Source organism: Falco peregrinus, chromosome 12 (genome assembly GCF_023634155.1).
Source record: "Falco peregrinus isolate bFalPer1 chromosome 12, bFalPer1.pri, whole genome shotgun sequence".
Lineage (NCBI taxonomy): Eukaryota > Metazoa > Chordata > Aves > Falconiformes > Falconidae > Falco > Falco peregrinus.
The window spans coordinates 18,136,068-18,163,665 of record NC_073732.1 but is presented as its reverse complement, the minus strand read 5'-3'; the positions used below and the strand labels follow the sequence as shown (position 1 = coordinate 18,163,665).

At 41.8% G+C, this 27,598-nt stretch overlaps 1 protein-coding gene across 1 annotated transcript in view; it reads right to left on the bottom strand.

Annotated features, from left to right (window-relative positions):
- PSMD1 (proteasome 26S subunit, non-ATPase 1) overlaps window positions 1-27,097 on the bottom strand; it is a 75,641-nt gene extending 48,544 nt beyond the window's left edge. Inside the window, exons 1-16 of the mRNA XM_055816867.1 lie at window positions 26,938-27,097; window positions 24,484-24,527; window positions 23,345-23,418; window positions 22,927-23,096; window positions 21,851-22,056; window positions 20,421-20,564; window positions 19,351-19,577; window positions 17,875-17,935; window positions 16,054-16,182; window positions 14,773-14,861; window positions 14,028-14,106; window positions 13,053-13,226; window positions 11,975-12,086; window positions 11,141-11,337; window positions 10,466-10,561; window positions 9,885-9,949 (exon numbers count right to left, since the gene is read on the bottom strand). Coding sequence (XP_055672842.1) covers window positions 9,885-9,949; window positions 10,466-10,561; window positions 11,141-11,337; window positions 11,975-12,086; window positions 13,053-13,226; window positions 14,028-14,106; window positions 14,773-14,861; window positions 16,054-16,182; window positions 17,875-17,935; window positions 19,351-19,577; window positions 20,421-20,564; window positions 21,851-22,056; window positions 22,927-23,096; window positions 23,345-23,418; window positions 24,484-24,527; window positions 26,938-26,953 — 1,883 coding nt within the window. The 5' untranslated portion in view covers window positions 26,954-27,097. The remainder of the gene's footprint in view (window positions 1-9,884; window positions 9,950-10,465; window positions 10,562-11,140; window positions 11,338-11,974; window positions 12,087-13,052; window positions 13,227-14,027; window positions 14,107-14,772; window positions 14,862-16,053; window positions 16,183-17,874; window positions 17,936-19,350; window positions 19,578-20,420; window positions 20,565-21,850; window positions 22,057-22,926; window positions 23,097-23,344; window positions 23,419-24,483; window positions 24,528-26,937) is intronic.
- Window positions 27,098-27,598: the final 501 nt, after the last annotated feature.

The following is a 27,598-nucleotide window of genomic DNA, read 5'->3' as shown; positions in this document are numbered from 1 at the left end:
AGGGAAAGTCTTAGGTTTTTTCATCCACAGAACAGAAAGTACTAAAGATAACATGTCCTTCCAACATTTATTTATATATATTTAATTTAAAACACATGCAAGTTCAAAACAGAGCCTAATGTAACAACTGCCAAAAAGTTCCAGAAGAAAGTATTAAAAATACTTCGTGGTACTTATGGTAAGTTGTCTCCTTCCTCCCCTTTTTGGTGATAGTCACTAGGCACTTACGTTAGAATAAGCTCTGACAGCTCTTACCCCTCTTTCATTAATCAAATTTGTTTAATAGGATTTTGTAGTTGGAGGCCAGGACTGATGGATTGCTATAGCTGTGAAAGATGCCTACACCTAAAAATCTTTGAGAATCAAAAGCCTTTACAAAGACCTAGATTACTTTGAAGATCAAGGAGGGAGGAAGAAGAAAACAACCCCCCAAAATTTACAGGTACGTAGCTGAAAATGTCACAGACTAGTGTCTCATTTAACTTCAAGCAGGCACTTTGGAACCAGGTAAAAGTGCAATTACATCCACGCACAGAGTGTTAATAGCAAAAAAATTAGAAGATTAATTTGCAATGCAGGAACCAACCTTCATGAGAAATAACACCAAGAGGCAAATGGGTGCAGCACCATTCTTGAAGTATTACTTCCCAGCAGCCAAAGAGCAAGAAGTAGTCATCTTTGAAAACTCTCTTGCCATTTAAATAAAACCATGATGATTAAACAAAAACCATTCGTACAGTGGGCAGCAACCATCTACTTTCATGAACAACTTAAATTTTCCCTTTCCAGCAGGGACCACCACAGCTAGCTCACAGCACCTGGAAAGAGCAAGAGGTAGCTTAGTTTTCTTCTGTCTGACCCTGTTCTTATACAACTGTCAGTGTGCAGTGAGCAATGATGCAAGGAGTAATCTGCCCTAAGTGTTCCACTTTGTAATCAGTGGTTAGACTCCAACAGGAAACAATCCTTGGAAAAAGCCTCACCCAGCAAAGATGTATTTTGTCAAGCCAGCATATAGATTTCTCAATTTTAGTAACCACAAACAGAAACTCAACATGTTCCAGTTACTGAGTTTAGTCAGCAACAATACGCCTAAATCAAAAGGACTAGCGACTAGTCAAAAATCCAGTCTTCCTACAGAGGAAGGAAATTTCTCCACAGACAGAAACAAGTCATCAAGAAAACATGCCCATTCTATTTAACATGCTAAGAGCAAAAAGATATTGCTTGTCCACTGACAAAGCAAACAAGCTAAGAATTCAGGTAACACTCTTGGAAAACCTAAGGACAGAGGGAGAAGAAAGATGAAGAGAAGATGCAGAACTAGGAAATAAAAAAGACAACCTAACAGACAGCAGAGATCTTGTTTTAGCAACTGTATCTACAAGAACAGATCTGAACAAAGACATTACCTTCATTAGCAAGACATGACTGAAAAAATATGAGAATCACTGCAAGCTCCTGTAAGAAAACACAAGTTTGTTGTATGGTAACTAATGACAATGCTGCTCATGTGGTACTGACCAAGTGAGACAGGAGGCTCAGGACTACATCCACGAGCATCATCTTAAAGTAACACAAATTCATAAAACGTATGTTTACATACTGTCTGTGAAGTGAGTATTTTTATAGCTTCAGCTTCCTTCATAAAGACAGCAGACTAATAAAAGGTTTGTGGTCACTTGCTAGCAGGACACAACTTTTTACAGGAGAAAGGGGTCATGCACATCCCATTTAAGCAAAAAAAAAGTAATTCCTTTCTCTGGAGTGAAATACTCTCAGTTCTCACAGAATACAGCCCATGCCAAACCAACCACTTGGCCAGCTCTATGGACTCAATATACCACATAAAGTTTCTGTGATAGTGAGGAAAGCTGAACTAGGTAACAATGTAAATTAGTATTTTATCTGGCATATTTAATTTCTTTTTAAACTACTAGAGAAGCAAGACAGCCAAAAGGAAGCTCATCTGCAACATACAAGCACTATGGGAAGAAATACATTTTAGAAGAACATTGGATAGGTATGGGGTTTTTGTTGTTTCATTATTTAAAATACATTAGGAGATTTAGTCAATGTTCTGGCTGCCTATCTAATTAAAAATTACAGAACAGACATGGACATAAGGACTATAAATATATCCACCTCAGCAGTCTTTGCAGAAAGGAAAACAGTATTTGAAGCCTAACAGAATAAGTGCTTTGAAATGCAAATAAAGGGAATATCTTAAAAAACCTACACAAAACAGAAGAACCCAGCAAAACCAAACAAAAATTCCAACCTTTAAACCACCCTAAGAAACTGAGAAGCAAGAAGTTAGGCTAATCTCAGCTGTGGTGATATAAAGCACATTTTGTGAAGCCAGTCCCAGGCTATCTGAGGTTCTGTAAGTTGCAAGCCTTTAGTTCAGATTCTATCAGGAAACTTCTAGGCAGCCAGAAAAATTTATTCGTAACCCATCTTGTATTCTCCAAGTGTAAAACTCTTCCTACCCACATCACACCTGGCTATACTAGCACCAATTTTCACATCTATCAAAATAGAGTTAAAAAACCCAGCGTTGAACAGAAGTCAAGGCAATGAGAAGACAGAATGATGCTGTGAAGCTGTTCACTAGCATACAAGAGGCAAACTGACTTTTTTTTTTATGGTGCTTCACAGAAAGTGTGATTTTCTTATTGTTGCAAAATCCACAGCACTGCGAACTGGTATAAGAAAGCAAAAGCATTAGTCCTCTAAATCTTTTTCTAGGATGTCATACGTAACATCATAACAACATTAAAAGGTAAAGTAATGCAAACACAGTAAACCTGGTAAGGCCATACTGAACAACCTGGGACACTGGAGCCCAACGAGGCAGGACACAACACTTGCCAGAGCTCTTCTGGCTCCTTGCCTTGTAAGCTGGAGCCAGGAGTCCCAAAGTTCTGGCCAGTTCTCAGGATTGACTTAATATTACCCTGAAGCATTAGATTTCTTTCATCATATTGATAAAGGGGCCTATGTACAATTGCTAAGAAGCATTCTTTTGTTTCACTTCCCCTCTGGCTCTCTAGGTAACCATCAACGTGGCAAAAACAACAGTCAGGAGAGAAGTAACTTCCGTATTTTTGCTTTGGCATTTGACACCATGGCATTTACTGTCAGTAGCCATTCCCATGAGACACACTGTTTTCTCCAGTTGCAAAGAAAGGCTTTTGCCCTCCCGAACAGGAAAGGAAGCTTCTTAATTTTTAAATGGGAAGCTAGTTACAAAAATAGGTAAGATGGCTTGCTGAAATGTCCATTTTTACTCTTATTTTTAATAATTTACATCAAACCTTATTTGTCTAGCCACATCTAAGATTCCTTGCATCCAAGCATCGAGGTCTTTTCCAATCTCTGGAAAATAACATCACGCTTTTAAAAATTAGAAGCTTCTTGCTCTCTGAAGGATTCTCTTTACAGATGCTCTAGACAGGTGATAGCAACTCATTTTCAAGCTCATTAAAACCCTGCAAAACAATTGAGTCCTTTATTCTGCAAGATGCACATCAATACTCACTAATAAAATCCAACATGGATTTTTTTGCCATGGAAAAAAAAAAATCATTAACTTCATTTAATGGCTTGAAGAATCTCAGCATTTTTTATTACTTATTTTGAACCTTCAGTTGTTGAACAGCAGTTTTAAAGCAAATTCCAGGATCTGGTCAGATAAGCAATTTATTAGTTATAAATCACACTGCTTAAAATGTTTAGTTTCTCAGTTAAAAAACCTTACTGTGTATAATCTGAGAAACTGAAAATATTTTTCTGGAATTAGAGGTGGAAGAAGGAACATACTAGACTGGTTTCTCTCCCTCTTCTCAGGCACACTGTGATTTAGTAATCTGAAAAATCTTTATATATAAGCTTATAGGCACTATAGGCAGTATTTTTAGGCCCAAAGGAGCAGGTGACTTCCTGACTGAGTTTTCAGCAGGGTACAAGCTAGGCTGAAAATACTATTTCAGATTTAAACCCAATATTAATTTACTTATCTGTGTAGACATTCCAGTTTACAGTAGGAAGTTCAAACACTGGCTGAGATTTCCAAAAGCTCTCAAGTGATATAAGGCTCTGAGCCCTATTTTCCAAAGTAAGTAAAAGCTCATGCATAGTATAGAACTAAGATAAAACAATAGCAGGGAAAGAATTAGTGCAAGATGTCACAGCGTATTGTTTGAAACAATGAATGCATTTATGCAACCTGGTTGTACAGCTACAATTTCATTATAAGTTACATTAGTTTTGCAGAGATGTCAAGGGACTTCTCCAGTGCACTACAGCTTGGTCAGCAAAGACATACAGCTCTGTTTCCTGTAGCAGACCTGCAGATAAACACATTTTCAAATCCAAAAATACTTCAGTGAAAGTCTATGGCTTCTGATTATAGTAATATTTGTGTTACTATGAACCTTTCACTGAAAGGAACCCTCATTCTCCTCCCCCAGTAAGACTGAATAAAAGAGATACAATGGGTTGGAGGATAAACAAAACCCTTTTAATTTTTCCTATGCAAGAATTAACAAGCAGCTATGTTTCACTGAACTCCTCTTCTTCACAATTAATACACTGAAAAAGTCACTGGTACAGATCACATTAAAGTGACTGTTAGCCTCATACCCAGTTACCCAGAAGATCTGCCATCTGCCTACTGGATAAAGGTAGGTTGTAGGAGTCAAAGAAAACAAACTGTCCAAGTCTTCCTGGAACAAAATCCAAGTATCTGATGTGTTTGCTTTAAAAAAAAAACGAACAAGCCTTAAAATATCAAAGGCTATGTAAACACAAAGAATACAAAAGCAGGAAACATTACTATTTCACTTGCATCATCCTAAAATGAAGAACTAAACATAAGACATGCAGAGTTCTCCGTGTTTGGGTAGCCTACACTTACCAGCTGAGACTACATCTTCCTTTCGGGATTCTCTAGAGGCTGCATTGTTCCTTCTCCTGCCCTTAGCCTTTTCCTAACAATATTGCACCAAGACAGAAGCAGCATCCCACAGCTTCAGTCCTGCTTCCCCATGTCTTTCATTCTCCTGGACTTAACTGCTGTAAGAGCATTAAACCTTTTTAGTTCATGCTTTCAAGCACTGCTGCATCCCACATTGAAGCCTTCTCCCTAACCTGATTTGTTATACCTATAAAACATCTACATCCTCATTTTGTAAAGAAACTATAAGCGTTTAGATATGCTGCAGCATTGCTCTAACATATAACAATATAAAAATAAAACTGACTACAGAAACCAACCACATCTCACTTCGTAATACAAAGATCAAGTCATGATCTAAACTGGTAAAAATTAAGCTGAAAACAATTCTTTCCATTTTTAAAAAAGTAAACCACTTTACATTGATTCTGTTTTCCATTTCATCATAATAGTCTTAAAAAAAGAAAAAGGCTGACCAGAAAGCCCCTTAAATGCCATTTTCCAACAGCCATGATCAATATTTTATAAACCACTTTAGTAGAAGGAAGAACTAATATATAAACATCAACAGTAAGGTATGTCTACTGTCTACAATCACTGGCAAAAGCAACAGGCCTGGGAGAACAGAGACACATTACAGTAGCCAAGTCAATACATCTCTTCTCTTCTTGGTATTTCACAACACAGCTTCTTGCACAGCCCTGCAGCCACACTGCCATCTCCAAACATCTCAAGCTTTATTCATGCCTCTGTACCATTTTCCAAGAACATTTTACTTAAGTGTCTCCTGTAAGGGATGGTCATTTTGAAAAACAGAGATGTAAAAAGTCTCAGGTTTTTATGCTGTGCTATTTTGACTGTCTTGCCAGTTGCACAAAGGAAGAAAGGCAGAGAGAGTTTTGAAACAATTCTCTTGCACCAGAGCATTTTCTGATAATTTAATATAGTGGCATGAAAACGATCAGTTACAAAATATGTAACTAGTGCCTAATTTTTGTAAGGCACTCAGCCGAAAGGCAAAAGCACCATACCAAGTCCTACAGCCAGCAAGCTGTGCTTTTGATCCCCAGCCTGCAAACTTGTGGACTGCTTCCAAGCAATCAGCAAAACCAGAATTAACACCAGCAACACTGCTGGTCAACAGGCTTAAATTCTACATACACGCCCCCCTGGAAAGCTTTCAGGAGTCCAAGAACAGAAAGAGGAAATATTGTGCTGTATGAACAGGACCCCACACTGTATTCTGCAGCTCAAGCAGTATGGATGGCTACTGCTTTGCTCCCTAGAGTGACTGGCCTGCAGATGTCACACAGCCAGGCAAGCATGCGTCCCAGTGTGTAACTGCTATAGCAGCGTTAACCCCTGCTCCCCTAATCCCTTCAAAATTCTCAAACCACAGCTGATGTTTTGAGCAATGCACAAGAGTCCATCAAGTGTTCCTTATTATACTTATACTGCTTACCCTCAAAGTACCACAGGACTTGCTGAGCAAATACAGCTAATGATCCTGTTGCAGAAGCAAGAATTTCACCAACTTTTCACCTTTGATCCAGGCAAAAAAGACTACTTTGGAAAAGAATGCTGGAAGAGAACTCCTGAACACAACCAAAAGTGCATTTTAATTTTTTTTATGTTATTTGAGAAAATAAAAGGCATTGCAGTTACACAAAAAACCCCAACTGATACTAATTTAAAGAGAGCCGTAACTACAGACTGTTTTCACTTGATATGTTAAGGAATACAAAAATTCTCTCAAGGAATTTTATGCTAAGGAAAGTACTGAATGGTATAACTGGGTAATTTGAGATCTTTCAAAACACACTAGAAAATTTAAACTTGCAATTCTTAGGAGGCAAAATCTAGTAACCTAGACTAGAACATCCTATTGAAACCTTGAATCATGGATTTTGAACACTGAAATAGCCACACACATTCTTTTGTAGACTTTTCTAGTAATTAATAAGTAGAAATACCCTAAGAAAAAATTCTGTGCTTAAAAATAGTTAAATATTAAAAGGTAAAGCAAAATCTTGTTGCTTTAAAAATTAAATGTCATGTTTTATTACATTATGGTTTATCACATTTTAGTCTGTTACTGCTTTCATTAACTCTAGTCCTAAAAGCCAAGCTGTGCTCTTGCATGTACATGGGGTGGCATGTATGTGCTAGCAAGGAAGACGCGCAGAGGTAAAGGAGGACAGAAAAGCCTTACAGAATGTTCTGCTATGCAAATGTATTGCCTAAAAATAGCTGGCTTTGTGACGTTCATGACACTTTTAGTTCAAATCCAAGGGAAAGAACTTCGATTCACAGATTTTCTCCTTTTGTTACAGGAGAAAACTAGGTATTTATGACACAAAGCAAATTTGTGGGCTTCAGTCTGTCAGGAGCTCTGTCAAGTTCACCAATGGTGCTTTTAAGGAAATTACCACCATCTGACTGCATAACCTCCACCTTTGTATGGATTTTATTATTCCTATAGGAGGAACAGACAGAAGCACAAGTCTGTGCATACTCCTGCTGCTGCAGTGTACAACCCAGCAGATGAACTTGTACCTCAGGCATGTTCAACCCTAAATTAATGGCATGAATTCCCCAAGAAAAGTGTAGACTGCATCGAACAAATTTATTCTCTTATTTCAATCCTGATTTCACAGTCCTCTTTCTGGAGGCACATAGAAAGAATTCAATGACACCTCTTCTCACAGGGGCTTCGGTCATATCCTTCACTTCAGATGAAATTAATTTCTGGGGCTTAGTCCACTGTGTTACAGACCTGCTTACCTCCCATCACAAAACACTTCATTGAAAAGCTCTGTATACTGAGCACCTGGCAGACCACTGACTCTTGCCAGTATTAGTAGCCCTTAAGACAGCTAAATCCAGTTAGACTTCAACAACAGTCCTAAGAAAGAGATGTCATTTTCATAATGAAATCTGACAAACCCACAGCCCACTTGCTCTTTATGTCTCTGCATGCCTGCAGTGTTGAGATAAGCCAGAGCACACAATTAGTGCTAACTAGCAGTTCCAGCAAACAGGAAAGGTAAATGTAAAACCAGTTTCTAGATCCCTCAACCAGACAGTATTTCTTCCCAGGAATTGAAAAATGGCTTTTGGTTTATAGTTAGAAAGAGGGGTACAGGTGGTAAACTGTGAGGTCCCCTAAGCAGAAAATCCCTTCTATCACTGCATGTGAATGCAGGGGTCTGGACCAGACAAACTAAGGGCTCCCTCCAGAACCGTGTCTTAAAAGCAAAACAACTGATAATGTATTTTGTCAAAGTTATCAAGTGAAAAGTGTTAGCAACTACAGCAGCCTGATGATCAGGTGAAAAGTTTTAGTCCTTTGCAACCAAGTAAGGTGGACACTGGAATTTACAAGAAAATATTTCTTCCTATTGTGCAAGCAAGTTTTGGACTGTACCCCTCCAGAAGGGGAAGGGAAGAGGCAGGATAACATCTGACCCACTGCAGAGCAGGTCAAAGAGTCAAGGATGATGTCACCCCTTTCCTCATTTCTAGATATGGAGAGAACAGGCAGGCCTAGAAGCATCTTGCTCCAACAAGATGCCAGCACATGATAAATGGTTCAGTTCAGAGCCTTGAAAGCTTCTCATTTTTGTAGGAGCTATCAACGTCCAATTACATGTTGCATTTGTTGAAAAGGAAAATTACACTGAAATCAAGAGATCAAAAGTGCTTTGTCACAACCTGTTTGGAAAAAAGATGCCTGAAACTATGGAAGGCCTGCATGGAATTTGCCTTCTGTAACTGGCTTCCCCATCTATGTAAACAGACCCTTTGGCTTCAAGGAGAGTCGCAGATTGCTCTGCAGCAGGGACTGATCTCTGCTCGTTGGAAGCAATGGAGCAGAAGCTCTTGGGAGACGCCTGTTGCCCACAGAGAGAATTTGTTCTGTTTGTAAAGTACATTTAATTGCAGCCAGAATATGCTTCAAATAAAACTGAGTGGAGCAGAACTATTTGTATGTGAGGAACAACGGTTAATGAAAAATTGACTGGTCATATCAGTAACCCAGGGGTTTTTTTAATACCATCTTTAAGCACCTCATCCTGTTTTTCAGAATGAATTTACAGACTGCCTACCAACCCAAAGATGATGTGAACAAAGATTTTTAAATTACAGTCCTGGACCCAAGTACGTGCTACCTCCTCCCAGACACACTCAAGAAGGTGCAGCTTGGCTCAGTGCTCAAATTACACAGATTTCTGTATTAACAGATGAAGGTGTAGTCCTTAGGGAGTCTTCTAATTCCACCAAAAAAACCAACCACAAAACCAAAACCATCCAAACACCTCGTACCTAAAAAAAAACTATAGAGCTCTACAGAACACTATGAAATACCAGTTCAGTGACAGATTTCACTTCAGACAACCAAAACAAATTTCATGACTATTTTGTGATGGGCTCACATTACCACAACGTAAACTCAGTAACCCACCAGGGTTTAACATTTAACAGCGGATACTTAAAAAACAAAGACTATTTTGACACCCTTCTTCAGGTTATTTTTACCAAATTCACAGACTCCAGGAATGTTTCAGATAGCAGCTAAGCAGGCATATTTGTCTGAGCACTATTGCCTTTAAGAGGCCTAGCACAAGAGCTGTATACTTCACTTTTAACTCTCAATCTTGGCAAATATTAACTTTTCATTCTATTTGTCAACTTCATTTAACTCTATTCAGACAATTAAGCTGTAAGTCCGGAAACTTACAGAAAGGCTCATTAAGCATCTGCTGAACACTAAGGAAGGCTTCCAATTTTGAACCACGTTTTATTCTCCCTGAATTTTTTGACTTTTCAACCTCCACTCAGTTAGTAATTGAATCATTTTGTGATAGCATACACATTTCCTGAAAACTGAAGGCTGTGTAAGTGACCAAGGAAGATATTGTACCTGAACAGAATGAAACCAAGTGACTCAACAGCTGCCCGCCTCACGTCATCATTTACATCACTCACCTACAAAAGGGAAAACAGGACAGTCAGAACACAGCTAAAAACATTTGAGCACTCCACAACATTTCAGGACAGGTGCCAGGCACACAAGTTAAAAAAAAAAAAAAAAAGAGACAGGATTAAAAAAAAATTAACACTCGTTCAGCCTTAGCTGGAACAGCCTCACCCTTGTTCATACATTGTGACTGCAATCTTATCACAGTAGACAGACCTCATCCTTTACAGCTAGCCCATCACTACAGAGATTATTCACCACAAACCCATTACCAACAACTTTAGGATCACATTTTATTTTTAACAGGTTCCTTTTTTGCGATACCAGGTTGAATATTCTAATGCTGAAAGTCTGCTTATTCTAATGTCAGAAGACCCTGCTATTTCTATTCATAGTATTAAGGAAAGCTTTTACCACTTCACAATCTCTGATTTGGGCCAGAACATTAACACTGTAGACACAAATCCTGCCTACTCTCTCACCACAAACTTCTTGCTGTGTGCCTCTAAGCCCACAGTACTTACAGCCACATGCAGTAGGCGTCTGATAGCCTTGTTGTTCCCTGAGCCACAGTATGCCATAGCAACAGTATACATGCCAGAACGACGAAGAATTGGATCCTGGAAGATAAAGCATCAATATTTAACATCCATCCAAACAGGGACTCAGTAATTTTGACTTTAAATCTGTTGTACTCTTGGGCCCGGAATCTGAAAACAGGTAGCCTCAGTGCTTAGTTGTTTATTAGGGATCAGTAACAGGACAATCACCAAAGCAGGGTTGCCATTACCAGTTTCAGGGGGACAGAAAGTTGCTATACCACAAGGCTATCAAAGAGCATCTGGCAGATGTGTCATTCTGCTTCTTATTCACTGTCTGCTATTGATCACTACTAGATCCTTGAGAATGACCCACCTACAGCATGCCTCACCTGTTTTTAACCATTACACCCTGTTTTGCTCCTTGTTGCAGCTCACAGGACCACGGAGAGCGAGTACAAGGCTAAAGAATTAATAAAGCACTGTTGTTCTTGTATTTTTGATCAGTGAAACAACCTGTGAAACTCCCCCACTTCAGACCTATGTAAAAACTTCCCCGGTTTGAAACAACCAACCCAACATAGCTGGAGATTTCACAAAAGGACAGGAAGGTCACCCATGTAACAAAAGGGCCAGGGATTAAGTCACAGCTAAACTTACCTTGTCTCTGCAGAGACTCTCAATGAGAGCATCTGCCTCCTCCATCCTTCCGTACATGACCAGAGCAATTCCAACCGCAAGGCCTCGCAAAATCTTTTCATGCTGGGTTTCCTGTGCATAGCCAACCATGTCCTCAATAGCCTGAGCATTTTTAGACCCCAACATAACCAGCCCCAGTGCCAGGCCAGCTGCTTCACCTGCACAGCACAGAAAAGCAAAAAGTCAAGGAAACTCTGTCCCCAAAAGCAGTAACTATTTTATTTAGAGAATACACAAGATGTAGGCCAACAGATCACTTCTGGACACCACCATGCTCAGGAATCCCATTCATTATTCATGGCCAAACGTGCCTGTAATGATAACCTACCAGCCACAACTTAGTACTCTTCCCTACCAAGTTCAGTTTTCCTTTCTGTGGGCCAAGAGCTGCAAAGATAATTTTCCTGTGAACCCCTGCAAGTGCAGCAGTAACCCTCACAAGCTTCTCCGAGCCTGTCTCTCAGCCAAAAAGGGTATTTGGCTCTGGAGATCAGCCATGCTACATAAAAAGCATACAAAAAAGGAAAAAATAAAGCAAAATAATGTACTGTTTAAAGACCTAGCATATCTTGCCAGTATTTGGCATCGTGCCACAGACCAGTCCTGACATGACCTCTGAACATTACTGCAACATAACTGAAGAACCATGCTGATCAGGAAAAGGTAAGTAAATAAAACACAGCTAAGGCAACCTAGAAGCAATCTATGCTGCCTACAAAAAAACTGAAAAAAATCCACCAAAAAAAACCAGATAAGGCCTCAGATGGTTATTTACTTTTGAAGCAGAACATTTACCTGTTACCGCATCATCTTGGTATAGATTTGTTTTGAGCAAATCGTACACATCTTGACGTGCTGTCCCCATGGCAGCCAGACCCAAACCCAGGCTACCACCATGCCGGACAATCTAGAGAAGCATATACAAGTTCAGTCATCATAAAACCAGGAACAATATGACTTCAGCTGAAGTAGACAACTTTCCATCAATATAAAGCTGCAAACTTTTAGCCCCACACCACCCAAAATGATCTCTTGACCTGTCAGAAATACCACTTTCACCACCTCAGGCAGTGACTCTGATGAAAGAGGCAGAAAATAGAGGACAAATAGCAGTTCAAAAGCCCATAAACAATGAGTATCAGAAGCTTTACACATAGCACAAGAGATGTTCTAGTACCTTTAAGGTCTTTTTCCTTATGGTTTATGTAAAACCATAAATCTGTACCATGTATAAAAATTGTTGCCTAGCTTTCAAATAGAAAGGTAAATCAGTACCCACTTAAACATCCTACATCCTCTTTTGTTCTGCGAACAGTTACAGGAAAGGCTGTATATTTGGAATAAAATGAGTGGGATCCATTCACAGAATTTTTAAAGACAGAGTCTGAAATTCTCCAAAGAGAAGAAGGGAACATGCTGGGAAAATACTAACCTATTCCTAACTTACAAAAAGAAGTATTTTACTTTACCACTTACTGTTTGTAGACCTTTATGAAAAGTCTTTTTTTTAAAAAAAAGATGCATTAAACCTACAGGTCAGCAGAAGCACTTTGTGGTTTATTCCTTTGACAGCTAAGTCATCAGCAATAGCAGTGCCTGAATACTGCAGGCCTGCCAGCAAAACAAAGTAGATGTACAAATAGTAAAAACAATGAAGCTAGATTCACTGTCAAAACATGTAAGAATTTTCTAAAACTCATACCTAAGCCTTGAGCAATAGGTCATTAAAACCAAACTTAAGGCCCACAGGAGGTGTAAGTATCACATTACTGCCACAGGGTTAGTTACCTCTAACCCCCACTTCTAAACCAGCTAGCACCCCTCCCAGGTATTCCCAAGAACACAAAGGTTCGGAACTGAACCCAGTACATACATCATTACTGGCATTCTTCAGCTGGTTCAGCAAATAGTCAATGATGTCCCCACCGTGGTTAGCATGAATGAGGCCCAAGGCATAGAGACCACCACCTTCCTGGTAGGCTGACCCTGGGGAGGTGTCCTTGGGTAGGTATGTTGCCATTAGCTGTAACGCTTCTTTCTCATGACCCTGTATGTCCAGTGTCCAGCAGGAAGGGAAGACAATGAGAAGGTGAAAAAAAAACAGTGTATGCAAAGACTTCACGATAATATTTAAACACGTCATGAGAAAACGTGTTATAGCCATTACTTCCTCCACAAAAATCAGCCTTTCAGTACTGTACAATCAGCAAAGTATCCTTCTGCACTGGAGTTTAACCACAGTACACAAGTATTCATCAATCACTTGGTCACTGATCTAAACCAGGACAAATCTGGCCTGAAGCTACAGATTCGTTCACTACAGCACTTTAATGAGGGTTGAGGCACACAAGACAAATACAAAGACTTCTTGCTATTTCAAAACATCCTTAAATACACCCTCCCTGTGAATGAATTTTAAGAAAATGACCACTGCTTAGGTCACCATTCAAACCTGCTGAAACTTGCTACAGTAAGGACTTTAGTACTGTCCCGAAACCACTTAAGAAATAATATACCTGTAATTTTAAAAGCTAGAAACTATTGACTCTGTTCAACTCACAAAGGAAGAGAAAAGCTAGGAAGACAACTCTCTCCTTGAGCCATATTACCCTACCACCTTTTTGATAGGCAGCAAAACATGCCATAAAATACATCGATACCAGACGAGATGGACTTGTCAAAGCACAGCTTTTCTTTAGTGCAAAGACACAAACTATATTACAGCTGTGCCTTGCAATAGCCTAGGCAAACTGGAGTGCAGGCATCATTCAGAATCCCCAGTTCAATGTTTTCAGCGTTCACAAGTCAAGCATTTATACTGAACAGAGGAAGATCAATGCAATGTTACCTTGTGTATAACACCCAAGCTGGCAGTGGCAGTAAACTTGGCCCAGTTAGTAGCTCTGGCCAACCACTCCAAATTGTCTCTGGAAGACAAAAAGAGAAAGGTTATACAAAGTTTTTCATACAGCCCATTCCTCATCCTGCAAGCTGGGTTTCACAGTACTAAAGACTGCTTTCAAACCAGAAAGCAGCTCCAAAAAGCAAGAAGGCTAGCCACATTTCCATGTTATACCTCTCTCTCCTTCATCAGCCCTGATTCTTGGCTGGTCATAGTCAAGCTTCTAGATACTCAGTAAAAGATTAAGAACAACTGCTCAATATGCAGCCCATCAACTCTCTGGGAGAGACTCCAGCAGAGCTTCCGGAACTTTCCTCAAGTCCCTGGTAAGGTCAGCCCTGACATTTTCCTTCCAAGAGTCATTCAGCACTGTCAACCTCTACCAAAAAAGACAACATCATCTCAGAAATTCTCCAACTAGAAAACAGACAGAATGGAAATTCCAGATCTCCACTCTCCAAACTGTTTATATGGTTAGCAATCACATAAAGCCAGTTTGTGAGGACAGAGAACAGGAAGCAATTCCAGCTTCTTCCTTCTGCCGCCACATTAGTTTTCAGACTCTTTGTTTTTACTTCTCTAAGCCTATGAGAGTCCTGCAGCCACCCTTTTGGAAGTATCAAGTTAGTAGGACAACAATGTTGTTCAAACACCTCTAAATGACACTGGAGTTTCCTTGCCATAGATTTACCTAAGGAACTGATCACTGGTTGTACCACAATGCATAAAGGAGTTTGCTATAACCGTTGCTGTATGACATACGGAATTCCGCACCGCGTCCTGAAAGAACAAAAACAATCAGTATCACCAGTCAGCAAGAGATATGCCCGAGGTTGCTTAACATGCTTGCCAGTACACCAGAAAAATGATTGTAATTATGCTCAATTTAACCAGTAATTTCCATTTAATCAAAGTTAATAGACTGTTAATACATTCTAACATACCCTCAACCCATCTTTCCAGTGCAAACCAATCCTTTCTATGAGTTTCTGTCAGAGATGCGATTACTTCAGTTGCAGCTGATCTGGAGAACCCCACCCTCTGGTTCCCAGAGCTAAGCACTGCAGAGCATGAGCTGCTGACATTTTCAAGCCATCCATGGAACACTATGCAGGATCACTCCCAAGCACTTAACCAGCAGATGGAGATTTTCCAATACATCCAAAGTGCCTCTTGAAACAAATGAACCCACCGACAAGCATCCCCTACCATTTTTGCTGATGACATGCATCTCATTTCACACAAAAAACTTCTATGGTTTCTAATAATCATTTAGCTTTAGAGAGTCTAATTTATCTGTAAGTTTTCATTTGCCCACCCTCGAGTAACACCGTTCAAAACAAAACCAGTTACTCAAATCACTATCGCTGCCTACGTTACATTATCTGACTGGTTTTGTCTTCAGTGTGGAAATACTAGTCTCTGAGCACCTATCTGAATTTCTTTAGCCAAACTGAAGGTCTAGTCTCACATAACATCACATCACACTTCAACCCAGACACCAACATACTGTAACCTACAGTCCTGGCTCACTCCCTCCCTCTCCAACCAGCAGCATTTGCAATGGATTGGTCATGGAGCTGGAGGGTGAGTTCATCCATCTTGCTGACCAGATGGAAAACAGGCCCATCGAAAGGAGGGGGGGGGGGGGGGGGGGGGGGAGAAAAGGATTAGTTTCTATAACCAATCAGAAAAAAAATAAATCAACACATTAATAGCAGCTTGTCATTAAGTCATACTACCTGTAAGTTAGAACAATCTAATTATACAGTCCTGTTCAGATGCAATCAGCTCTTAAGTCAGGCCTCACACATTCGAGTTTTAAATGTTAACTTATCACAACTGAAAAACAGATTTGTATCCTCAGAACTCAGGGAGGCCATGCTAAAACATGATGTTGTGAAGTAACAACAATGTGGTCAAAGCAATACAGGATGAATCCAAGGCAACCATATCTAACAAAGCCTCTTACCTTTGTGTTTTTGAGGATCATGAGGTCTGTATTGTTGTTTCGTATTAAAAATTGCAGATGTAACTCAATGGCCATTTCCCCACTTAAAATTTTAATCATTTTTGAGATCTGGTCCTTAGGTTCTGGGTTCTTCATATACAAGCAAAAAGAAGAAAAAACATGAGAACCCAACTATAGCTCTAGTTAAAATACAGTTCACAAGAAGACGACACCCTGGTATGTTCCCATCACCAAATTCCAAAATCTATCTGGTTTTAGGACTAAAAGGACATTGTTTCTGCCCTTGCTGCGCAAGCCCAAACCTCCCAGATAATCAAGTCCCTTTGTGCACTACAGTGCAAATGGGAGAAGAGACTTTGAAAAGAAATTTATTCTTTCATTGAAAACAAAAGGATCTGAGTGACATCTGATATTCTGCAAGCTGCTGTTTGGCCTTACAAATACAATGAGTCTCCTGCAAGAGGCAAACACTTTCACAAACATGAACCTGCACTTCCAGGAAAGTTTTAATGGAGAGGACCACAAAGCCACAACACACTGCATGACCCTGCTGAGCTGCACCATCATTCTTGTGAGCTACAGACTTTATCTAGGCTAGCAGAATCAGGAACGTCTCATACATTCATCTTCCAGAGCTCTTTGAAAAAGCCTCCTTCTTCCTCATGATGGAAGAGTTTCCCCAGATTAAGCTCCAACTCAATGAAAAGTACACTGCAGCTCTTTGTGCTGACATTGTTAGCTGGTCAGAGACAAGCCAAGCATGAGTAGTTTAGCCCTTAAACTAATCTTAATTATCTCTTTGTAAGCAGCATTCTGAATTGTGGAAGATTAAGCTAAAGACTATTTCTGGCCATATAGATTGCTTTTATGTACTCATCCCTTGGCACAGACAGCAATGCCAACGCAGCAGAAACTGATTCAAGACACCCTTCTTGCACAAAAGCACTGTTTACAGGTTCCTTGACAGAGCAAGAAATTTGACCCCTTTTGTTTTCCTTGTCAAATATAATTCCAAGAAAACACTTCTGTTTGCTCTCTCTCAAAGATTCCCAAGGCTAGTTTGCAAACATACACCATGGGGAACAAGAAAAAAGAACTTGTCTTGGGTTTAAGTTTCCTCTCTAGTAGCATTTCCTTTCTTCAGCATTGGAAGCGTCGGAATTGCATTAGCTACTCTACATTCTGAAATGCAACCGTATGTGCATGTTAGAAGTGTACTCACTTTCTCCAATACTTGGGAAAAGAAAGTAAACAAAAAGATTCTAACCACCTGGTCCAGCAACACAGCCACCATGCTAGCCAGAGGCAACACCTTTCTCCTTCACGGAAAAGAAATTACACTATGTCAGCATCCCCTCCTGCCATTCCTGCAGACTGGCATCAGTTCTATCTGGTCAGAACTACAGCCAGATTTCAGAAGGAGAAAAAAAAAAAAAAAAAACATGTCAAGCTAATTCATCAGCTGAGGTTCTCAGCAGCAGTCAAATTTCAGGCCCTTCATTCGGGAAGGAGTTAATAATTTCAGTATCAACAGAAAGCAAACACATAAGCCAAATCCTTCTGTTCCCTTTTTCAGAGCTCAGTTAATTCCTGCAGAGATCTACGCGCTTTTGACTCTCCCCGCAACCTTCAGCATCTGAACTGCTGGACTTTCAGACTGTCAGATGTCTGGTCTTCAGAGATCATCAGTCACCTTGTCTCCAAGCAAGACAGAAGTAGAATTCTATTCTTCATTAGCCAAACCAGTCTGGCAACCCCAGAGATTCAAAGAGAACGCATGAGAAATACTAAGCAAGGAATATTTTTGGAAATGGCACTCACATTTTCTGCAGACTTCCCTGCACAAGTGCTTCCTGGTTTCTCTTCTGCTTCCATAGCATCACTGAAATAAAATAAAATAAAATGAAAAATGCAACCCAGTTCATCACTTGTAACTAGTCAAGCACTGTAATTATGGCTGAACACTGTCCTGAAAGAACAGCCTGGGATTTGGAGAGGATGACTGGAAACAGGACTTTGTTAAGGCAGGGGCTGACTATCTGGAGGTCACTGCTGAGAAGCAAACTCCTCCCCAGTCCAATTTTCAGGGAACTTGAAGAAGGCCCAGAAAACCTCACCCTCTAATTCCATCTATAGAGACAACAAAAACACAGAAGCTTGTAGGGAATGAACAGGCAGAGACAGGTGAGGAAACAAGGTCAACAAACAAGGCAGCAGGGAGATAATTACATCCTCACCCAAGAAGCTTTGAGCTCATTACTATTAGGACAGTTGCTAGAGCATCGAAATGGAAATGAAACATATTAAGCTGCTGTTAGCACCCTGTCCCAACACTTCACAGACTGACTTATAAATTATCCTGTGCCTTTCCTTTTATTTGACTGGAAGAGAGGAAAACACTTGCTATGCACAGATCACTGATTTAGAATCAGTTCCTCAGAGCTGCATTAGCCCTGATATTTAATCAGCCTTGATCTAGGCCATGTTTCCATCACATGCCATCAGAGACAGTGCAGTGATCAGGCTGAGTACAAACACAAGAGCTCTGATGATTAAAGAGCGCATTGAGCACAAACATCTTCCATGCTGCCCTCGACCCGGGCAGCAGCCTTAGCATGGATTGGTCAATCCTCTAAAAACAGAGGTTTAAAACAAAACTACCTATGTCGATTACCTGCAAGCCATCAAAAGAACAAATAAAGAAGATGGAATGGTTAGTGCCAACTTTGTCCTAACAGCAGCTTCCTGCAGCTAAGATCCAGTGATGTTGACGCCTGAACAAGTTTTAAGTGTCCGGACTGTAACAACTCCAACTAGATTTGAACTAGCAACTTTTAACTGTAAGTACAAAAGGGTCTACAGCGCTACAGGATCATCTGAACTCTCCACCCACAAGCAGCTAGCAGAAGATAAGCTATGATGTGAAACCAAACTTGCACATAGCTGCAATGAGCTTTTTGCTTGAACTTTCCCCTTCTTTAACTTCACAAGCTGCTGCAAAGACAACACAACATCAGAGTGTTCCTGAGCAATTCACACTATGGCTTAATGAATCACTGCTCATTAGCTGAGCCACAATAACTGCACCATACTTACCTCAACTGCAAAGGAAAACCCATTCTTTCAAACAACAGTGGATTCTGGTAATGCCCTGAGTAAATAGCATGTATAGCCTACTATCCTGACTTAAATGAGAGTAACTCAATTGTTTGTCGGGGCACACATGAACAGAACAGGAGGCTCCACTAGAGCAGGACTGTAACCAAACTGCACCTCTTCTCAAGCCAATAGCCTCACCTGTCTTTCTCCGATCCAGGGACGGTGCCGGTGTTGGTGGAACCAGGCACAGAGGCAATGGGAGTGCCAACCGTGCGGAGATTCTGGATCACAGAAGACAAGAACTGCTGGCTAGCACTTTCATACAGATCAAAGCAAATTTGGTAGGCCATGAGAAGGTTATCTTCCTTCACCAGTTTTTCCAAGATGTCACTCACAGCCTGTGGGTCATCCAGGAATATCAGGCACTGAGCAGAAGGATGAACAGAGAAAAAAAAAACGAATCAGGAGAAGAAATGACATACTTCAGAATGAGAAAGCAACACTACCTGAGACCACACCCCATTTTCCCCATTCCCTCACCTGCTGCTTCCACAGAACACCCCTTCAAGAAAGAAAAGTTATCTCTGTCTCATGGAAGATAATAGAAATCTTTGAAGAGTTTTCAAAGATCAGTTAAAAAACAAGTACTACAAGTTCAAGACACACCATTCAGGCCTTCCTATTGCTGCAGCTTTACCTTTGGAAACTGACAATGCTGTCCTACTAAACACAGAAGTTTCAAAAGCACATTAAAGAAGGATCAGTTATTTTGTATCGATGTCTCAACTAAAATGGAACAGGCCTAACACTCCTGACTCACATGTACAGGGCATGCCAAGACTGGCAGAGGCCTGAGAACCTCTCAGTAACTTCATTACTGGTTGTCTAAACAGTTTCAGACAATGGCTTACCAAAAAACAAAGCACTGTAAAAGCTCTTTGGAGGAATAAATAAAATTCCAAGCTGTGCATCTACCACCTGATACTCTGATACATAGACTTGAAACATTCTGTCAGTTGCCTACATCTCCATGCTGTCTTTGAACATTTCTTTCTCTATAAATTGACCAAACGTGGAATATTTGCATCTCTTTCAAATTGATCTCACTTTGACATATATTTGAAGAACACAACCAGGAAAAGATATTTCATTTAACTTTTTTAAAAAAAAAAAAATTCAAAGAGAGAGATCAGGTAGCTCTCAACTCAAATGCATCTAAAGAAGAGTTACTTTTGATTGATCTTCAAACATCACTCCAAGAAGTTTACCTGGCACACATTGATGAAGTCCGGTTTCTCCAGATTCATGTAGATTTTAACTAGAACTCTCAAGACTTTATTGCGGAACTGTTTATTCTGCATCAAAGACATACAGAGCTTCAAGCTGTAGGCTAGCATCCCAGGAACATCATTCTGAAATAAAATTCAAGGATATCAAGTCTGGGTTTGGACTAAGAAGTAGGATTTACAAATTCAGACAAAGCTACCTCCTTTCTATTTTAAAAAGCAGAGCAAAAGACATGCATATGTAAACCTTCACAGTTTCCCATTTTCAGAAAAGCTTATATACAGGTGTATTGCAGTTTAAAGAAATATTACTACCAAAAATGTACAGGATCAATATATAATTCAGTAGTTAAAACACATAAAAGATTAAATCAAAAGTTCAATACCTATTACCACTTCCTCACCTTTCTTACTTGAATAATCATTCTCTTGGTGCAGTGAAATTCACTGCACCAACACGGAACATCAGCAAAACAAACCATGCACCAAGAAAAGATCCCCAACACACCTGTTTCTTGCTAGAGGCTGAGAAACAGATTTGGTTACTAGACTTCAGAAAGGTAATTTGAAATGAGGGATCTATAATGGGCAATTAAGTCAGTAAACGCACAGGACAGCGAACAGCAGACCAAGCAAGATGGATGCCTTATGATTATCATTCCCATATACAGGAGTGGGAGATATCCAAAAACATGGGAAAGCTGTAAATTGAAAAGTGGTAAATTTTAATGAATTTAAGCAAAGTGTCTGGCATATGCTTGAGATGCTGCAGCCTAACAAGATTACACACAACCACTGAGCTGCTGCAACTACTACAGGCATGCTTCTCTTACTGCCATTACTAGGTAACATGACTTACCTTAAACCCTCAGTGAAGGATGTTTAAGCTGGACTGTGCTGCCTTGCAGTCAGGGCAGGCTAAGACTGCACACAGCCAGTTACCAAAAAAAGAGAGCAGCTCACCCAACTACTGGATTTTTTTGTTTTGCCTGCCATAAATAAATCACCTAGCTCTAAGGATCCCTTCCCAGAGTGAATTACAGCACATGACACAACAAGAGCTGTTCTTACACTACACCAGACCTAAGGTCTGCCTAGTCCAGTATCTTATCTCTGCCAGTAGCTGACAGGGAATACCATAAGAAGAGGGCACATAGCCAAGGCTTCTTGAAAATATTCTCCCAGCAACCTGCAGCTTAGGGATTTCTTAAAGGTAGGGGTCTCTCTATACTTGACAGCCCTCAGCGGCTCTGTCTTCCATGAACATGTTGAACTTAACACCCCGAGTTTCATTTTTTATTCTGTTCATACAATACAGAGCAAGTTCCACAGCAACATGGATCTTGCACTTCACTTCTGGATCCATACCTGGAAGAGACTAGCTACATGCACCTCCTGTCTCTTGCACATACCGACTCAAGGATGGTTTTCTCAAAGATGTCCAGCCTGCGTGTCTCTAGAGCAATACCGATAGCCTGCTTGTACTTGTGGTCATCCAAGCACCGCTGGAACATTTTGTTCACTATCCCTTCTAGCCTTTCATCGACAGGTTTCTTCTCCCCTTCTGGCAGCTCTGCATTCTCCACACACTGCTTAGTATAGTGGTCGATACATTTTGCTGAAAAGATATTGAACAAATATGGGGAGGGGGCTGTCAGCTTCCTAGATGTTTGCAGGTTTTTTTACAGATGAAGAAACAAGCATGTACATACACACATTCTACCAGCAAATACAGGATATGGGAAACTACACAAAGGTGAGGCACAAGAACCGTTTGTACAGTCATATACAGATAGTAGTGGAAGCTACTTGTATTCTCTCCTAACAAACTCTGATTTTAGTGCTGAAACCAAGTAGATAAAATGGAACCATGGACATTATCTTTGTTCAAGTGGCATTATATTTTAAATAAATGAGGAAACAGCAGTAGGAGACTTCCTAGCTCCATGGTAAGCACTAGCTGGAGAAACTGAAAGCCAATCCTGGTCCATCCAGCCTGTACAAGGTAAGTGATACCAGCAGACAAGACTTTTAGAAGTCATTCAAATTATTCATGAATTCAACATCTGAGTTGCTATCTTGCTAAGGGTTGACAAAAAAAAAACACCAGTACCCCTCAGTTAGGTGTGCAGCTTCACTTATTAGCCATTTATTTCCAAAGTTATGCTGAAATTGATAATACTAGCATCCAAATGAGAGAAAGGAAAATAAACAACGAAAGCAATTTTCCTATTAGGAACTCACAATAAAATACAGGTTAATAACAGGAAAAAAAATGCCAGAACTTTTAAGTCAGTTCCATTACAGAATCCAAAGGAGCAGAAAGAAAACACAAATAAGCTGGGAAAAATTAGTTACAGCATCAGTTGAAACAAATACAAGGAGAGGAAGAGGAGTATGGAGAACAGCAGCTAAAACAAGTAAAATCTCGCAGTCGCAGTAGTTTTGACAACACATGAGCTTTTCTTTTGTAGCAACAGCTGCTCACCAATGATAGTCTCCACATATTCCGAGTTGTCATTGACATTGAAGAGGTCACCTGCTCCCAGGGCATAGTTCAACGATTCCTCAAAAGCTCCCAGGTGGTAAAAAACTTTTGAAGCAACTAGGGCAGCAAACTGCCGGCTCCGAAAGCCCTCATCTTCATAGAGAACTTCACTGCAAAGAAGAGAGATAAGAGCATCAGCTCTGTGTGCTCTGTTCTCTTTAAGGCCACATGACAGCTTGATCAAACTTGCACCTTTGGGACTACAGCTCCAACCCCACATCAACTTTTACTAGGGCTTTCTAGGAAATACGGAGCTAGATGCTGTACTAGCTAGTATCAAGCAACCAGAACTGCATCCACTTCATATTTCACGTTCTTTTTAAGCAGCACACCTGAAGACAGACATGTTTTCTCTTACATTTTGTCCACTGACTCAGAGATTTCTGCCCAGAAGTCATTGACAACAGCATTCAACTTGTGAAGAGCAAACTCCTACAAAAGATAATAAAAAGTTTATCACATAAAAATACGCATTTATTATCTCTGCCCAGTAAAAATGAAGTATCACCCGAGACTGATAACATAAACCCTGACCCACTTCAACAGCAAATTCTACTTTAAAAGATCTTTGCAAGGCCTTTACAAATAAAGGGCCGTTCATTTAACAGGTAAGACAACCCTGTATTCCTTCCCATGGCGTCTGTGATGAATGACTGGCTAAAATGACTGATGGTGAAATTCCTTAAAATACAAAGTTTTCTAGGTCTTTGGGCAACCTCTGTGTAGCATATAGAACTGACCTGTCGTCTATGCCAGTCAACTCTATTTATTTATTTGGACACAGTAATTTAGTAGATAAACAATACCCAGACTAGAACCAGCCCACTTGAAATCAGTTCAGAGCAAAAGCAGGGCTCATTCGGATATATCACCACCCATGCCTGTTTCCAAGCAAAATATTTAGGGGGTTTCCAGTATTACAAGATGCACCTCCCCATCCTAAAAGGGGCTATGTTAACGGCTCAAGTAACTAGCAAGCACTATCAATACACCACCACTTAAGAGTGTTTGGTGGTGTCCTATGGATTTGTATACTCTATAGACTATAAAGTTTCTGTTGTTGCTTTTTTCTCCTCTTACTACGACTAAGATTCCCCCCCCCCCCCCCCAAGTGAAAACTGTAACTGTGATTTTGGTTTACATCGCTTAAATTATGCTAAAAATTGAGGTGTTCTTCAGCTTTGAATTTTATGTAGTAAAAGTGTTCCAGAGGCTGCATTTTGAAGTAACAAAGCCACATAATCATCACAGAGCTGAGAGCTTTGGTGAACAGAGATCTTTGCATGTGAAGCTCCAGTTTGATCCATGTTCAAAACAAGAAAGTTTGCCATCTGTTATAGTGTTATGTAATCCCTTCCTTTCAGCTTTCAGGCTAGATAGGATTTGGGGTCCACCTGTTGCTGTCCAATCATTAATTACTGAGACCCACTCATTTCTAATTTTAAGTTCTCAACATAATGCATTGGCCATTATTTGCTTCCAGATGCAAGAGCTTACCTTGAGCTGTGGCTCTTCTTCATCCAGAAGAGAGATAATTCCAGCTGCAAAACAAGATCAGTCAGTTTTGGACTCCTTCTGTTTCAAAAGTGAACATGTTATTTAGTTCAAAACCAACAGAACTGGAAAGAAGACTATCTCTGGAATGCTGGTTTAAAATCTTTGGTATTAAAATTCAAAGATCAGATCCAAGTTTGTATTAAACATTATACAAAACAGTACAGAATTTATAACTGAAAAGGTAAGCTGTTTATAAAAGATGACCCTTTTTAGAGGTAAACATATTAGACAGGAACTTAAGAGAATCTGGGATTTACCTCCAGCATCATCACTAGTTTGCCGACTCCCTTCTAGCAAATCACTTCCCACTTCCCCACGGGGCATAAAGAGGATCATGTCAAAACATCCTAACTTTTTCCATGCCAAGGAAACAGGCCTCATCACTAAGAGAAGACACCATACCTCACAGCTTCCACAAGACTCCGAACACTGGCCTAGAGCATTTGTACGAACAGCTACAGAAATATTTTTTTTAACTGACATAACTGAAAGAGAGGCTCACAGTTATTTTGCGGAGCTCCATCTGAAGAATGGTTATAGACTCATTTCATTGTCAGACTCCAAGGATGCAACTGAAAGGGCTGGAATAGGATCTGATCAAAGTCCAGCGCAATTCACTGCTTTTAATATCTTTCATCTGTTGTACAGATCGATAACCTTTTAAAATCTAAATAAGACATCAAACTGGAAAGGCCAGCAAGCCTACTGGAGGGCTGAACTGGGCTTTCAAAAGATCTTGACAAATCCAAAAAGGAGAGTGTGCAGGTCAAAACTAAGAGGTACAGACAAAGAAATCTGAATAGTACAGTGAATTAAGATGAAACATGATCAATAACATATGGTTGCAGTGGAAGGCAAAGAACTCTACCTCCACACTGTGTTGTGTAAGTGAGAAGGTTCCTTGGCAGATATGCAAGGCAATACTTCCCTCTGCTTGGCACCGACACGCCTGAACCAGAACGCCGTGTCCAGTGCTGGGCACCATGTTCTCAGAGCTATGAGCAAATCAGGGTGTTCAGAACGGAGCAAAAAGAACAAAGAGGTCTAGCAATTCGGACTTACGAAGGCTGACTGGAGGTCTGTAACTGGTCAGCCTGTGGAAATCTAGGAAGGGCACAGAATTCATACATGTACAGCACAGCTGCCAGCAGAAAGATAATAATCTGATACTTGTGTGAGATACAAACAGGAATAGTAAGACAGCTTTATTTGGACCTTCAGAGATCAAACTTTGATGGTAAGAAAAGTTTTCTGACAGTAAGACAGTTATTCACTTTGTCTAACAAGGTTGTAGAACCTCCATTATCAGCAATATTTTAAAACCAGATCAGACAAGTCCATCAGCAAAAACAACCGAAAGAGAACTGATGTGGCCCCTTAAGCGAGGAAGAGAGGTTCAGTAGCCCACGCCACAGTGCTCCTTCCACTTGTTTTCTGCAACTATACTCCAAATGTATGGGGTTTTTTTTTAATAATCTCTTGCTTTTACCTATCTATGAGGAGGAAACAATCTCACTTCTACTCAATATATCATTTCTACCTTTCTAAAACTTCTTTGAAATGAATTCCTACTTCTCCTCAATTAAAAAAGACTTAAAAGTTCAGAAAGAGAAAGCCACCTGCAGACTGTTTCCCTCTGCACTGCTTCTCTCACAAAGCCACAACCAGTCACAGTATTCTGGCCTGAATACTTTTGGAAATACTTCTCATATTTTCTTACACAAGCATGTTCTCAGCAGACCCAGAAACAGTGTTTAACGTCTAATTCCTCACACACTTCATTAGCCCGGACTCCTTAGTCTGGCTTTTCCCCAGCCAGGCATCCGTGCTTCTGACCCGCTCCGAAGTTCAAGCCTGCCTCTTCCCCCTCCCTCACTCCCTGCCGCACCTCCTGCGGACCCCTACTGCCCCCCGCTTTACACCCCCGTGCGTTAGTCACTTTAACTGGGTGAAGACCTCCAGTTCCCCACTGCGCCGCCGGGGCATCCCAGTGCTTGCCCGGGGCCCGCAAGGCCGCCGGAGAGCCCTCACGCGGCACCGGCGGGAGGCGGCCGCCCCAGCCCCCCGCGCCTCCCCACCGAGCCCGCCGGAGAGCCGGTCTCGCTGCGGCCGCCTCGGGGCACGGCCGAGTACCGGGCAACCCCCCCCTCCTCCCGCGGCTCGGGCTTGAGCTACCGGTTGTGGCGAGCCGCCGGGCACCGGGGGGCCTCCCGCTCCCGCCGGGGCGCACGGTGGCTGCCGGGCAGGGCTGAGCGGGGCGGGGGGGAGGCCCCCATGGCGGGCGGCCCCACGGAGAGCTGCGGCCGGCACCCCCGCGGCCTGCGGTGGTGCCCAGTCACGGCCCTGACTCAGCGAAACGCCGGCGGGGAACGCTAACACGCGCCGCTTCCTCACCGGCCGAGGTGATCATGGTGCCACCCCGCCCGGCCCGCGGAGGGAAGTGGGGTCCTCTCCGGCCCAGTGCGGTGGTGGTGGTGCCGCCGCCCGGGGTCCGCACCGCGCCGCTGCCGCTCCGCCGCCGCCCGGCCCGGAAGTACCGCGCAGGGCCCCTTCCGGCAGGACCCCGCTGCGCCCGGGAAAGGCGCCCGTGGCGATCGCCTGCGCGGGGCGGCCGGGAAACGGGCAGGCGCGAGCGGGGCCGCTCCGCCTCCCGCGGCCTCGCACCTTCGCTTGCCGCCCGCGCAGGGGCCTCCGCGGCCCCACCGGCCTCCCCACACCGGCCTTGGGGGGTGGGCAGCACTCCCCCACCTGCGCCCAGTGGGTAGAGGGCGGCAAGGGAGGCTGCGGGGTCCCCACGGGTGACCCCATAAGGCCCAGCCTGCGCTGTGCCCAAACGAACGGCCGCCGCCGCCTGCCGCCCGCCATGACAGGCTGCCCGCCACGGGCGGCACCTCGGGGCACAGGCCTGAGCCCGGCATGGCAGGGGTCGGGGATTTTACCCCACGGGTTTCCCACCTTGCAAGCCGCCTCTGCGGGCCCCAGCTCCCTCGTAGCTGTGAGAAAAGGCCTCACCCCTCCCTCCCTTAAAAAGGAGGCGCATACAGGTGGCACCCCA